Here is a 15,979-nt window from a genome sequence, read left to right as displayed (position 1 = left end):
CACATTGGAATATTACCATCCATTAAAAAGAGTATCTTGAAATTTGTAGCAACATGGGTGGACCTAAAGGGTATAATGCTAAGTGAAATAGGTCAGTCAGAGAAAGACAAATACCACATGATTTCACTCACACATGGAATTTAAGAAACAAATGAACAAAAGAAAAGATTAAAAAAATCAGACTCTTAAACGGAGACTAAACTGTTGGTTGCCAGAGGGGATGTGGGTGGGGAGAATCGTGAAATAGATAAAAGAAATTAAGAGTATATTGATCTTGATGAGTACTGAGAAATGTACACAATTGCTGAATCATTATATTGTATACCTGAAACTAATTTATCACTGTATGTTAATTATAATTGAATAAAAAATGTATTAGACAAAAAATGTATCAGGTTGTAAGTTTTTTATTTATAACTAACATTTTATCTTTACTTTTCCTAAAAACACAACTTAGTAAATTTAGAAACTGAGAAAATATTAGAGATTGTTGACTAAATGCTTTAACTGTACCACTTTGAGCAAAAATCCAACATGCTCTGAAAAAATATACTCTCATCTCTCATTTTAATCTATGACCTTATATTCACAGTGCATTATTTTAGGCAATAAAAGACTTTTAGATTGTTACTACTACCAAACTTTATTCCTAACAACTTTGTGCTCTACCCCCGGAAGCCTCTGAAAACACACACTCTGTTCTTCCCCCACAGTATCATAAAAGTAAATCTGGCTTTACTTCTAAGTTCTTAATGAACTCTTATGAACTTGAAAGGCACAGAAAAACAAACACAAAATTTTATATGTATTTTCAGATGGTTCACCAAAATCTTAAAAAAAAAAAATCTAACCATGAATCCTTATCCTCTGGTTTTTCTATACCCTCATAAATCATTTTCCATTTGGTATTCACACTTCCAGAAAACCATGGAGATCTAAGAAAAAAGGCTAAGTCCAAGACTTAAACAGAAAAAAACAAAAAAACAAAAAAACAAAAACCTATATACAAGATTTTGATTTATAATAGTTAGGCCACCCTTCCTCCAGGCTGGCTCAAAAACTGGTATATCCTTCAGCATACATTTTGCACTTTGTTATAATTTCTTGTTTATTGCCAGTCTGCCCTAATATCATTCAAATATACTCTGCTTCTGACCTAAACAGTAAGCACACAGTAAGTATTTACTGAATGAATATATGCTGTGAAAAGCACCTTCACTCCATTCCAAACCAGAAGCTAAGTGCATGCACATCTTTGACTCCTATTCCCTGAAGTTAATCCACTTCCAATTCATACTAATTCTATTTCCTAAATGTGTCTTGAGTCCATCTACTATTTTCCAACTCCATGGCCATTAAGTTAGTTCACTTCTCAGATTACTCAATTTCCTAACTTAGTCTCCCTGCCCCTCAGTCTTCTCTTTTCAGTGCATTTTCCACATTGCAGCCAAAGTGATTTTTTTTTCATTGTTCAAAGATTCTATTTATTTATTTGACAGAAAGGCAGAGAGGCAGGCAGAGAAAGAGAGAGAGGGAAGCAGGCTCCCTGCCAAGCAGAGAGCCTGATGCGGGGCTCGATCCCAGGAGCCTGAGATCATGACCTGAGCTGAAGGCAGAGGCTTAACCCACTGAGCGATGCAGGTGCCCCCGAAGTGATTTTTCTTAAGGAGAAAATTTAGTTGTCTCATTTAACCTGATTAAAATCCTTCACTTCTGTTGACCTCCAGCTCTTTGAACACACTATTCCCTCTCTCTGAAATAATTTTCTACATTCTTCTGTCCCTCACAACCCTGGTTTTTACTCATCACTCAGCAGCTCAAACATCACCTTTCCCCAAGAAGCTTTCCTCCTCCCCAAATTTAGGTGAGATGTGCCCTCACAAACTTCCACACCAGTCTGTACTACCACCCTACATACTGTTACACAAAACTGACATAAATGTATAATTACCTGTATATATTATCTACATACCTCAGTACACTTGCAAGCTGTGTTAGGGTAGGGACAATGTTTGGCCATCCTCTTGCCATCACAATTACAGTGATTAACACTAAGCTTAGGCTGGAGTTGGGGGGGACTAGAAGATAATTATAGCCTCTGCCAGTGCCTCAATTCTTAGTGGTGAACACAGAGAATTTTATTTTTAAAAAGCTATTAATAGCTTATTGAGATACAATTCACATATCATGCAATAACCCATTTCAAGTATAGAGTTAAAAGAGTTTGAGTATATTCAGAGTTGTGTAACCATCACCACAATCATTTTTAGAACGTTTTTTATCATCCTAAGAAGAAACAGTATACCCATTAGCAGTCACTCCCCATTTCCCCTCAATACCTCTAGACTTTGGCAACTATTAATCTATCTTCTACCTCTATATATTGCCTATTCTGAACATTTCATATAAATGGAATCATCCAATATGTGGTCTTTTGTGACTGGCTACCTTTACTTAAGCATAATGTCGTCAAGATTCATCTATACTGTTCAAGTACAGTACTTTGTTTCTTTTTATTGTCAAATAATACTCCACCAATTCCAGTAACATAATAGAGGACATTTCACTTATCCACTCAACTGATAGATATTTGTGTTGCTCCCTCTTTTTGGCTCTCATGAATAATGCTGCTATAAACATTAATATACAAATTTTGTGGGGATATCTGTTTTCAATTCTCTTGGATATATACCAAGGAGTGTAACTGTTTGGTTATAAGGTAACTCTATGTCTAAACTTTTGAGGAACTGCCAGACTGTTTTGGAAGTGGCTGCATCATTTCATATTTACCACCAGCAGTGTAGAGGGTTCTAATTTCTCCAAACCCTAGTTAATACTTGTTATCATCTGTTATTTTTATTAGAGCCATTCTAGTGGGTATGAAGTATGGTTTTGATTTGCATTTCCCTCATGGCTAAGTAATTTCATTCTGTAAACTCTATGAGGGTAGTATTGTTATCTGTTTTGCTTAAAAATAAAATTCCCCCAGCATTCAATAGCTATGATACAGAAGAGGCCTCTGATTTCTCTCTCAGGTGGGCATGTAATGGGAGCTATTAACTACGTGTAGGAAGTGAAGAAAACAGAAGATGGTGTTGACATTTTAGTTTAATAAATGGAAAACTGATGATATAAAAAATAAGACGTGGATTACATTAAAAAGGAGAACAAATCATATAAAGAGAAAAATTGAAACTATAGGAACGAATGATATGGGAAAGAAAAAACAGACATAGGAGAACCTTGGAACATTCTTTAAGAAAGAAAGAAATTAGGGGTGCCTGGGTGGCTTAGTCAGTGAAGCGCCTGCTTCTGGCTAAGGTCATTATTCCTGGGTCCTGGGATCGAGCCCTACTTTGGGCTCCCTGCTCAGAGGGGAGTCTGCTTCTCCTTCTCCCCTAGCTCAGGCTCTCTCCTGTTCTTTCCCTAAAATAAATAATATCTTCAAAAGAGAAAGAGAGAAAGGAAGAAAGAAAGAGAAAGGAAGGAAGGAAGGAAAAGAAATTAAAAGGGACACTGAACAGGGACATTCAGAAAACAAGCAAGAAGGGAACAAGATCATAAAAGGCTGTAGACACTAGTTACCTATAACTTAAACATAACTTTCACAGGATGTTCTTCCTGATATTCTAGGTTAAGTCCTCCCAATAAAAACTTTCATCTCACCCTGTATTTCCATTCTAACACTTACTAAAATTTTCATCATTTGTTTACACTACCACCCCACTAGATAATATGCTACATTCAGACAGGGAACATTATTTTTAGAGATTTGTACAAACACCAGGCATATAGTAGATAATGATTTATTTATTTGTTGTGTGAATTAGTTAATCACTAATTTAAATGAGTAACAACATCATATATCTGTAAAATACAAATACTGTTTAACATTTTAAATAACTTATACACAAGTTTTATTAACACACATGGAGTAATAAAACAGATGTATATCAGCAAGGAGTTATTTTCAAGGTTAGTCTTCTAACTTAGATACACTAGAGACTTTACTGAAAATGTCTTTTGTATAAAGAAACATTAAAAAAGCATGTTATTTTGAGCAAAACATATAAAATTATAGGTGAAATTTCTAAAAAGCAATCCTAACAATACAATGCCATGAGTGAGCAAGGATACAATACCCACTATATCATGAAAAGTTGGAAATATAACATTCATCACAGACAAGTGGGAAAATAAATTTTGGGATGTACACACACACACACACACGAATACTACGTAACCATTAAAAAGGAAAATGAGTATCAGTATTCATTAACCTAGAAGTTTTTTTAAAAAATGTTTAATTTAGGGACACCTGGGTGGCTCAACTGGTTAGGTGGCCAACTCTTTGTTTGAGCTCAGGTCATGACCTCACGGTCATGAGATCCAGCCCTGCATAGGGCTCTATGCTGAGCACAGAACCTGCTTGAGATTCTCCCTCTCCTCTCCGCTCCACCTCCCCCCACCCCACTCATGTGTGTGCACGTGTGTGCTCTCTCTCTTTCTAAAAAAAAGTTTAATTTAAAAAGAAGTTTACAAACCAGAAAATTAAATACAACCCCATTTACAGAAAATTATATACTGAATAAAGATGGACAAAGGAAAGTTTACTAAGGTTTCACATGGGCCTACCTCAGGCCTGTAAATCTGAACAGTCTTTTTTTTTTTTTTTTTTAAATAGGCTCCATATCCAACATGGAGCTTGAACTCACAACCCTGAGATCAAAAGTCACATGCTGTACTCACTGAACCAGCCAGGCATCCCGGTATTTATTTATTTATTTATTTACTTCTTTCTTTCTTTTTTATGTTCTTCTATGATACTTTAACTACTTAAATAATTATTCTTAAGTGTTTATCTGGGATAAAATACATAAAGAACAATAAACAAACCTGAAAGTAAGCCATGTTCCAAAGCAGAAAGGAGATGGGGAAGACAAAAAAGCAGGAGCAGAAGACACTGAAGGCTTAATAATTACTTAAGGCTTTTTCATGTATATCATGGGATAAGTAAAAATGTTGGGATGATCAGAAATTTAGACATTTTATTGTTAAAAAAAAAAAGATGGTTGAAAGAGTTAAGCAGCAACAGACATTTTGTAATGAAAAAAACTTGAATATGAGACAGTTTTCATGCAGCTTGTTCCACATACTCAGAAAGGATAGACTGCTGAACATGTCATCTGTCCTAATCTTTCAAGAAAAACTGTACAAATTAACATACTTTTGAGAAATACAATAGCTCTTAACGAAATACAGTGTCATGAGCTGGCAACAGCAGCATCAAAATCTTTTCTGGAAAACAAACATCTACAAAGAAACACCATGTTCAAATCATAAGTTAAAACACTGACTTATTTCATGTGAAGTCTAGAACACAAAGAGTACGCCAGGTTAACATGAAGAAATTCTGAAGCATACACAAGTCCAATGTAAAAAGAGTTAAATAAAATCCAATATGGCCTCCTTAGGATTATATTCCAATTAAAAATAAGTATTTTTTAAAATATCATCTAATCACTAACAGTATTAACTATGATTACCCATATACACCAGACATATGGTCTTGGTCACCAAACGACTATCAGTTTCAAAATTAAACTCTCCTGAAAGAAAAGAAAAAAAAAAAAACACAAAAAACACTTCAACACTGAAAATATTCAAAAGATCACTGTGGAGCTGAAGAGTTCCAGAAATGTTCCAAACAAAAGTATAAATACTGGAACACATTTATAATCATCTAAAATAAGATTAAATAAAATGTACATACTTTAATATGTTTCCTATAAAGGTAATTGGTATGTGTGTGTTTTGAAAGTTAATCCAGGAAAATACACTCTTCCACATGGTTAACTTCTTAAGAGGGTATCAATTCACATTCTCACAAAATTTCTCTTTTGCACTATGCAAGTATTTAAGAAACTGGCACAAACTTTCTATAACTTTATCTTTTTGTTATAGAACACGTCAAACTACAAAAAAAAATGTAACTTCAGCTCAAATATGACTTAATACTCAAAATAAAGTAACTTTTTTAAGTGAAGCTCTCCCTGCAGAATATCTCACTCAATGCACATAAGGCATTTAAACAGATTACTAAAAAGGTGACAGCTGAGGAATGCCTTCATTTCTTTCCATGGTTTCTACCGAATGTCATTTCAGAAATGCCTATACAACACATGACAATGTGGAATGTCTCCACCCATGAAAGAGCATTCTAGTCGAGCAAGCACACTTAGGGCAGTAACACAGAGCTCAAGTTTGTCTTTTTATGGTTAGCCAGCATAACAATGAAAAGATAAACAACCAAAATACTAATAAGGTCAGAAAATCCTGGCATACAGCGATCCGCAGTGAAAGTGTTATTTAGAAAAAAATATACAAAACTGTGATTAAAATCATTTGAAAATATGAATCAGCTTCTAATGCCAGTATCCTAAGGACTCCTTTTCTAAACCAACAACCAACAATTTGTTTGAAAAAATTCATTTTTAAAGTATGTTGCATAAATGGAGCAAAATTCTGCTTATATTGGTAATCAGGAATATATTCCATTTCAAAAATAAATCTAAGATCCTGCTAAATTTGGACTGTAACAATGGCTACCTTTGCATTTTAAGCATTATAAAAATAAGTTACTGGTATAAACACTTGTATTACAATTTTTAATGACCACTGTGTGCCCAGGTCATGCAAGTCTCCACTTTGTGCTTTGAGCTGTACTTTAATATAAATAAGCTAGGAAATACATTCCAGAGGAAGACTACATGCGCAAAGGTTTATGGAAATATAAATATGAAACTGGTGGTTCCTAAAATATGAACTGGTGGATCACTTTCACTGGTTTTGTGAATCTCTAATTAAGTTCCTTTTTGCTCCATCTTGGGTAATCAGGGGCCAGGCACTTGTACCCTAATGATCTGGCCTGCCACCACCTGAGTGCCATCATATCCTTCCAAAAGGAGGACACAGGTAATCGAGTCATGAAATCCGTTCATCCCCAATTACTCACTCTACTTGCATGAAAGATTATCAAGAAAATTTCTGGTCAATACAGCAATAATTTTATAGATTGACATGACTCCCAACTTTCTTTTATTTATTTGGATACAATAGCCTTTTGTTATTAAAATATTCTTTTTCTTTATGAAAATGGTGATGATAGCATAAGGTGGTCACACTGGCAAATAAAAATTAGGCTATCCTCTTTTAGTCAAATTTAAGCAAACATTTTACAGGTCTATGAAATGTAAAATTATGGGAATCAGTGATTTAATGGACAACATGTAAATTACATTCCAAATGTTGCTCTCACTTATTACCACTAAGGAAAAAAAATTCTGTTGCCATTTCCAAGTTAAGATCTAAAACATAATTTGGCTGAATTCTGCAAAATGATTTAAAATTATTTTTTTAACTTGGATATTCCTACTAACAAAAGGCTTCCAATTAAAATCAAATATGATTAACATTAATAAGTATGGTTTACTAATTCTTAAATTAATTCAGTTAATTAATTTAGCTTTTCATGTATTATCTCAAGTCCTAATTATAAACACCAATAATCACTGTTCAGGAAGTAAAGTGCAGATTAAATGGTAGTGACAAACTCAAGGTTGTTTTTTCTTTTATTTTGTCCTGATATGAGTTTTCCTATAACTTATCTCTTTTCATTAAAAGTGGTATATATAAACAAAGCATGTATAGTAAACGCATACATAAAAATGCCTAAAGCAACAATATAAATTATTTTTAGGATAAAGGAAAATAGAGACATTTAAAGACTAAACTCTATGTCCCCAAAAAAGGAGTTGTTGTTGCTTTTGTAACTTCCTTTGCAACTTCCCAAAGCACTTGATCAAATATTCTGCACGAAATGACCAGTCAAAAACAATCTTGGCAGTTCCTAAACTTTAGATATAGTACTACTAAATTTCAGTTATCAAAGAAAGTTCATAAGGGGGTTAGCTAGCTAAAACAAAAGTAGATGAAGAAAAAATTGTGTGTTATTTTATGTGTGTGTGTGTGTGTGTGTGTAGTGTGTGATTCATTTGATTCCAGTTAATTCATTTGATTCATTTAATCCAGCTGATTAACTGAGAAATCTCTAACTACTAATCATCAATCATAATGACTAGGAGATTTAAGAATACTTCTTCAGACTTAAAAGAAGAAATCTAGCATGGTCTTAAGTTTGGGCTTTGGAATCAGAAAAACCTACATGTTAGAACCCAACTCTGTTGTTTATTCTCTTGGCAATCTTGAGCAAGAAAGAAGGGATGCTGTGAGAATTAATTGAGATATTGGTTGTAAAAGCATGTACCACAGTGTTCCACATATACCAAGTCCCCAGCAAATGTTCACCAGCCAATTCCACTTCTCAATAAAACACTGATAAGGCATGGCGAATACCCAACTCCAACTCAGAATACACTCAAAAGAACTTTTGGAGGTCTTCCATCTTTCAAAGATGGGATACCAAAATGCCAGTACTCTCTTTCCAACATGATTATGGAACCCCATGAACTTTCATAAGAAAAGTGGGGGTGAAATGGAAATATTTTTCAGGCAGAAAGGGAATCAGGAACCCTCAAGAAGTAATGTTAAAGCACTCAAAATAGTTTTCTATACTCTCCATCCCCCATAAAAGTAATCTTTCTAGTCATCTTAAAAAAAAAAAAATCACCTAACAAGACTTTTTTTTTAAAAAATATATTTTATTTTTTAAGTAATCTCTACACCCAACAAGGGCTTGAATTTACAATCCCGAGATCAAGTTGCATGGTCCACCAACTGAGCCAGCCAGGCGCTCCTAGACTTTTTTTTTTTTTTAAAGCAGAAGTTCTTTTCTTATGTGAACAGTACTTGTAAAATGTGGTAACAAATTTCTTCTATTCCATCTAGTGCTTCTACCTGATTATACTAGAATATGCTCAGTCACAGCTTGCAATCACACTAGCTGAAGCACATGAAAGATGGTCTTGGTTATGACACTTCAAAGTCAGACCACAAAACTGTTGCCAGGAAGCACAAAGGCAGCAACTGCAGAGAAGACATTGTAACAGCAGCACTGTGGGCACTGGTGCCCTAAACCAACACACCCCATATATGGATAGGGTTGTCCATTTATTTGCAGGAAGTGAGGGGCCAGTTTAGAGGGGTTAGAAGTTTTGTTTGTTTAGGTGGGTTTTTTTTTTTCCTTTTTAATAGATTTAGGATGGTTTCAATAAAGAGTTTTAAGAGCCATCAGCATAAATGTGTTACAGTCTTTCTAATAAAAAAAATCATGTAGAGAGAGCAATTTATACCACACACTCTTTTAAACAGCTATTGCTGTTATTATTTATAAGTGATTCAATAGATTCTTCTAAGATCTTAACATCCCTCACCCCCCGAAAAAATAAACAATAAACTCTATATTCACTTTTAAACAGATTTCTCATATATAGCAATTACATTATTTTCTAACAAGAGACTCAATATCAACCGCTCCAATCTATCTTCCTTTTTGGTTGGAAAACACTTTAAGTAGCCTTATTAGAATACTTTTAAAGAGAGTTACATTTCAGATTACGATTCAGTGAAAACAGCTTGGCTGAGAAGATTAAGCCCTTAAGAAAAGACTGCACAAAAGTATTCCTTTTTACTGTCAAGAAGGGAGCCACATATTTTTACAAAGAAGCTTCAAATGGCGCCCTTAAAGTTGATAAAAGTTGTATTTTAAGAGCAAAAGGATTGAATACTAGACTTATCTGCAAGTCTGTCTCTATTGAAAAGTAAAAGGAAACTTTATTTTAAAATTATGATAGCATAGAACATGGATCTAATTCTACCTTGGTATTCCTGTATAGGACCTAGTTCAGACTCTCATAAAGAAGGTGGCAAATTAAATTAATGTCTCAAATAAATATTTTTTTTAACACATCACCAGGATTTAAACTGGGTTAGGGTTTTTTTTAAAAAGGAAGGAGATTAATATCAAGAACTTTTTAAAAGCTCAAGATATTTAAACAAATCTACACAGAAGATCCACAACAAAGATTTTCATTTGTTTTATGAACACCTAAGTTCTACTATGTGTAAGAACAATAAGTACTGGATATGAAGGCTTTAAAATTTATCTCACAATATACAAATTAAGTATAAAGCTTTGTACTTGTAATAATAGGTAAAAGATACACGTCAATAAATCTTTAGTGAACACCTAATATGTGCCCAGCTCTGGAAATACAAACACGTGGGAAATTGGGTCCTTATACTCTATCAGGAAAGACAAACTTAAAAACAAACCGTATTCAATAGAAGCGTTTCAATAGCAGCAGAGAGGCAAAATATAAGATACAATGAGCACCCCAGAGAAGAGAGTCCTTTTCCAGTGCCATATTATTATTCGAATTCAAAGAACAGAAAGATCCCTACTGGCTGGCAATTCCATTGAACTCTGAAGAATAACTAAGATTTGACTGGCAAAGAAGGGAGGGAGGATAGTCTAGTGGCAGAAAAAGCATAACCATTGGCATGAAAATAGAAAGGTAAAGAGTAAAAAACAGAACGCAATGGAGATACATCAGTTATATGCTAAATGATAAAACACTTTAAATTTAAGGAAAAGAGTGACACAATGAAAGTGATATTGTTAAAAAAATTATTTTGATAGCAATATGAATGCTGAATTGGACCAGAAACAGAATAGAGGCAGAGAAAGCAGTTAACATATTACTGTATTCCAGGGATAAAGTAATAAAGGTATAAACTAGGTTGATGATGAGAGTAGCCAGGAAAATAACTGATGAAAAGGCAATTGTGAAAATTGATTGGATATATGTAGACAAGGGGATGACTAAACAATAACTGAGATGTTTAAAACTTGAACCAGAAATTAATGACATCATTAAAAGATTCAGAGCAATCAATGAGAAGAGTAGGCTTGGTGAAGAAAGATTTAAGTTTTATTTCAGGTTGAATTCAAAGATATTCCCGACACTGATGTAAAACTAACAACTTAAAATACTCAGAATGAAAAAAGGATACAGGTGAAGTCTAAGGAAATATATATATATACATATGTATCTAAACTAATGTTACCTGATGGAAGAGTATAAAACTGAATGCTAACTATGAAAATCCATGTTTGAGTAAGAATCCTTTGAAGAAATCACAAAGCTAAATGTAAATGCAGTAATTGCTACTCTATGGCAGAGGCGGTGAACCTCTATTTACTATATTACTACTTAAATACACATTTTTAAATATAAAATCACAACATAGTGAATAATATTGCATTCTAAAGCAATACAGCATCACTAGAAAAATGGAATGAGGGAGTGGAGCTCTGCAGAAATGTGAGAACTGGAAATCAACTTGATAGTTACTGGCATAGAGTAAGTAGATAAGATTTTAAGGTAAAATCGAAGGTTAAACTCAACATTGTTGGAAGAAATCTCAGTCCTGCATTATGCACAGCAGTATCAGCAGTAATCAGCAACAAAGCATTCTACAGAAACCTCTATTACTCTTCTAAAATCTTTATAGTGTATACTGAAATACAGATATAGATCACAAGGCAGAAAACTCAACCAGGTACCTATAAAATCAGAAGTGATTAATGCCCATCAATTAAAGTGAAAAACTACTCTAGACCTCAGTTCCAGAAAATGAAGTTTATTTTAGCTTCAGTACTGTTCAGCATTGTTTTCTAGCTATGGGAGTCAGGAGGAGAGGGAGGCTACTCCACAGACCAAGACAGGAAATTTGACAAGAACACTGCTTTTTCTCCAATATGGATGACATATTTCTATACAAAAAGAACAGCTAAATATTAAGCAGCTTTTATAATTTCTAATGAGAGGGCACATTCAACCAATAAACTTTTAAATATAAGCGGCTTACATTAAAAATGGAAGTACAATACGAGATTAAGTGTATTTATGGCTTGTAAAGTTTCTAAAACTTCTCTCCTGACAGTGAAATTTAAGACACTTGATTAAAACCAAAAAGATAAATCAATATTCCCAAAGACTAATCAATAATCTAGCAAAAACATTTTAGGTATTATATGCTTTTTTGAGAAGTTAAATTTAAAAAACACTATTCAAGGGCTATTAAATCAGTGGGTCAATTTTAGGCTTTATAATTTAAGTACTTAAAACAAGCAGCATTCAAGAGATTTCTTAGAAGGTTAAAATTTTCTTGAGATTCATTTTTAAAAAGTTTTATTTACCACCTTTCACTGTCGTCCTGAATTTGCCCAAAACAAACTCCTTGTTCTCAAAATCGCAACGGGGGAAAAAGTACAAGTTGATAAAAAAGAAATGAGAGTGGAGAAAACATGATAAAAATTTTAGTACTTGGTATTTTAAAGAGTGTAGCTTCGGGGACTTAAGGAATGTGCAGATAAATTACAAAAAGGTATTATGTAAACGATTATGCATAAACTTTTAAACTTTTGCTTAAAAGCTTGTCAGGTAAAACAAAATACCCAATAAAGGCTATACCTGTATGTTGTCAAACTACTGAATTCAGTTAATCAGGAAAACATTGATAAGTCAACTAATTCTTGCAACATGTCCGAACTGAGGGGGGGAAAAAAAAACTTAAAAAGTCTGTTACATGTATTTTCTCTTCCCACCTAGGTCAGTATTACATTAATATAAGCATTAGAAAATTTCCTCTTTCCCCAAGCCAATACAACTGGGTTCCTCCACAAGTGTGATAACTTTAAATTTCTATCTGACAATTTTAATAAAACATATTGATGTAAACCATTATCCAATTGTACCTTGACCTAAGCATACAATAACTGTGTCTTTCAGAATCAATTCCATACTAAAACGTGCAAATTGCACTTGAAAGATCCTTCATCTTACATAACTACATTACCATTTTTAGTGCCAAAAGTTTCTTTCATTCTCCATACCATGTTTTTAGAATCTAGAGTTTGCTATGCTTTAAAATAAACCTCAGCCAAATAAAAAGCATGCTATACATTAAAGACACCAAATTTATGGAACAGAAAAAGAACCACAGACCGCGCTATATTTTTACTGGGTGCCACATTCTGAATTCCAGATTTGTCGAGCAATTTGTCAGTCATTTCAATCCGTCCAGTCAACTTTGTAAACAAAGGCTATAAGCCAAGTTTGATATGAGAATTCAATTAAATAAAACTTAAAACGGTCACCATTCACCAAACAGGAAGCAGTAAAAGGAAAATGCCACCAGACACCTTTTAAAAAGGCAGAAAGGCAATATTCATAAACTATAGAACCTTAAGTTTCAACCTAACAAGTTTTTGTTACAGTCTTAAATAAAATACAGCTATGATCTTCCACATATAACCAAGGTAACTTTGAGATAGTTTACAAATCTTTTCACGGTAAGGGGAAGCTGTTGCTATTAAGTCAGATTCTAAGTACAGTAAGAAAATGGAAAGAGTCTATGTCTTGTCACCTAGTACCATCACTCAAAGATTGCTTTTTATGCAGAACTCTACGTGGTTGTGTTGCTTTTGGCCTGTTAAAGGCAAAGCAACATTATCTCTGGATTGCCAATAGTTTCTCCTTATTTGGCTAACACTGAGAGATCCCAATCAGACTACTATAAAACTTTAACATGCACAAAGCATCCATTTTGAGAAAAGTTTGTGAACAGCTTTCTTTTTTATCACCCCCAAAAGGAAAATCAGAGCTTGGTAATCGGCTCTGAAAAGCGTGCCCAGTGTTTATTCTTCTCTTTCTAACCCCAGTGCACACCCCAAGACGTGGGGCTCGAGGATCTCTGACACTGCGGCAAACTCTTCTCCCAAAGACACTTCAGTACATTCGGGTCCGGCGGCGGGTAAGCCCTTCTGAACACTTCCTTACCTTACCCACCTCCATCCCCTCCCTTTCATCCGGAGCAGATCAGCTAATTACACCCCATTTCCCCCTCCCCAATGACCAAGAGTAATAAAGGAGAAAACAGGAAATCATCCGCTCAGACACTTGGCTTAGGTCTCTTGATTACTATTATTATCATCATCATTTGTAACCAAGCCCTAAAAACTACAAAAAATTCAATGCCCACCTACAAGCCAAAGACGTCCATCGGCTCAAGTGTCCCTAATGCCCCTTGTTGGTCGTTTTCTTTAGCATCCCTCGTCGTCCAAGTATATCACTGACATCGGGCCCAGGTACAACCCCAATACACCCCACCCCGTCTCGACCCCGAATCCCAGGCACACGTCCACAAATGGCCCTGGGGCCCCAAGCCGATCACAGTCCCTTTTTCCTCTGCCCCGGAAATCACCCGGTTCCTAACACCAACATCAACTAGTCTAAAGGGGGCCTCAAGCCAGAAGCCCTCCCTCCACCAGTTCTCTCCCCCCTCCCTCGCGGGAAGCCGCCCCCTCACCCCGCAGCAGGGAGTCTCCCGCCGCCCCCAGCCTCTAGAGGCCGAGGGTGGAAAGAAGGCCCCAGCGGGAGGCCGACGGGAACCCGCAGGGTCAGGAGACCCGGCGGCAGGGTGCACAGACCTGGTGCAGGGCAGTGAGTCCGTCCACATTGGCGTAATTGATGTCGGCGCCGCGGTGCAGTAGCTTGAGGACCTCGTCTGTGTCGCCGCTGGAGCAAGCAGCCAGGAAGACGGCGCCATCGTCGAACTTCACCTTGGTCTTCTGGCGCTTCACCACGGGAGGCTCGAGGTCCGTCTCGGAGCCGATCCAGCGCTTCAGCTGCTCGTTCCGCTTCTGCTTCGCGTCCGCCATCTTCATCCCCTCTCCTGCCGCCGGGTCTTCTTATCGCGAGGGGGTGAAGGGGGAGGCGGAGAGGGAAGAGAGGGGAGGCAGGGGGTGTGTGACTGTTTCTATGAGTGCGGGCCAGAGGAGGGCTGGGAACCGGGAGGAGACGCTCGAGACTTCCAGTATCCCACAGAGCACTGGGGCGGCGCGCCCGGCCAAGCGGACCTCCCTTCCTACCCCAGAAGCCCTCCCGCCCCCGGCCCAGCCACCCGTCACCGGCGGCCAATCTAACGTAACTTCGCGAGATCCGGACAGGGAGGCGCCCTTCGGCCAGTGCGCATGCGTCCTCGTCCTGTGCCCGCCCCAGGAAGAGCGCTCCCGCGAACTGCGGCGGGGGCGGTCGGGCCACCGGAGGGAAGCGGGTGTGGTCCAGGCCGCCGGGGCTGCTGGGGGTTGGGACCTACCTGGAAGGGCGGAGACTGGGAAGCGAGGTTGCGCCGCTTGGTCGAGGGCTCCTGGGGTTCCGGAGGCCAACAGTCGGGCGGTACGGCGACTCTACCGGGCCGACCCGCCTCCAGGGCTGTCGGAGCTCTGCAGAGTAGTTCGCTCAGGGCGGAGGATTTTCCTATTGGCTGCGTTATTTGGCTGGAATGGAATGGAGGATAGGACGTGAAATTAGGCGCTTGAGATTTTCTGAGGAACTCGGATAAACTTGGGCTTGTCAGTATTAATAAGAAGCTCTCAAAAGTGGGGTCTCTGTAGCCGAGGGCTCTGGTGGCAGTTACCCAGATCTCAGTCATAGGTGACCGCCTCATAACAAGGGTTGACCTGCGGTTGATTGCGGCGGCTTCCTGCCAGCCTTCACTGTAGAAACGTCTTTCCTCTTATGCTTGTTTTTTGTTGCTTTGTTTTGTTGTTTCTCTGTATTTCGAGTCCTCTCTCCCTTTCTCCAGTGCTCTAAGCCTGCCTTGTATTACCAATGAGCTTAGCTCAGCCTTGTTTTACTGGTCGTAACCTTTTAAGGGATTTCTGGTTCCTGCCCCATCGCTTTCTAAGGATGGGTAAAGACCCAGCTGCTTCTAGGGTTCAAAGGAATGTTAATATTACGCAATTAATTCAGTTGGTATTTATTGAATATTTACTATGAGCCGGTCATTGTTCTAGGCACTGGCGATCCACTGGCCGTAAGGAGATATTTAAATCACCTTTTGAAGTTACGTGACTGAAAAAAACAAAACAAAAAAACCGTTGTAAATCATT

General features: G+C 37.0%; 1 protein-coding gene across 5 annotated transcripts in view; it reads right to left on the bottom strand.

Annotated features, from left to right (window-relative positions):
* PPP1R12A (protein phosphatase 1 regulatory subunit 12A) overlaps positions 1-15,037 on the bottom strand; it is a 144,662-nt gene extending 129,625 nt beyond the window's left edge. For 3 of the 5 annotated variants that reach the window (XM_080810405.1, XM_080810407.1, XM_080810408.1), the window contains exon 1: positions 14,516-14,986. In XM_080810405.1, the coding sequence (XP_080666531.1) occupies positions 14,516-14,752 (237 nt within the window). In that variant the 5' untranslated portion in view covers positions 14,753-14,986. Of the gene's footprint in view, positions 1-14,515 lie in introns of all 5 variants that reach the window. The other 2 variants (XM_080810406.1, XM_080810404.1) reach the window with 2 other exon arrangements.
* Positions 15,038-15,979: the final 942 nt, after the last annotated feature.

This window comes from Martes martes (genome assembly GCF_963455335.1).
Source record: "Martes martes genome assembly, chromosome: 8".
NCBI lineage: Eukaryota > Metazoa > Chordata > Mammalia > Carnivora > Mustelidae > Martes > Martes martes.
This window is presented reverse-complemented; position numbering and strand designations above follow the sequence as displayed.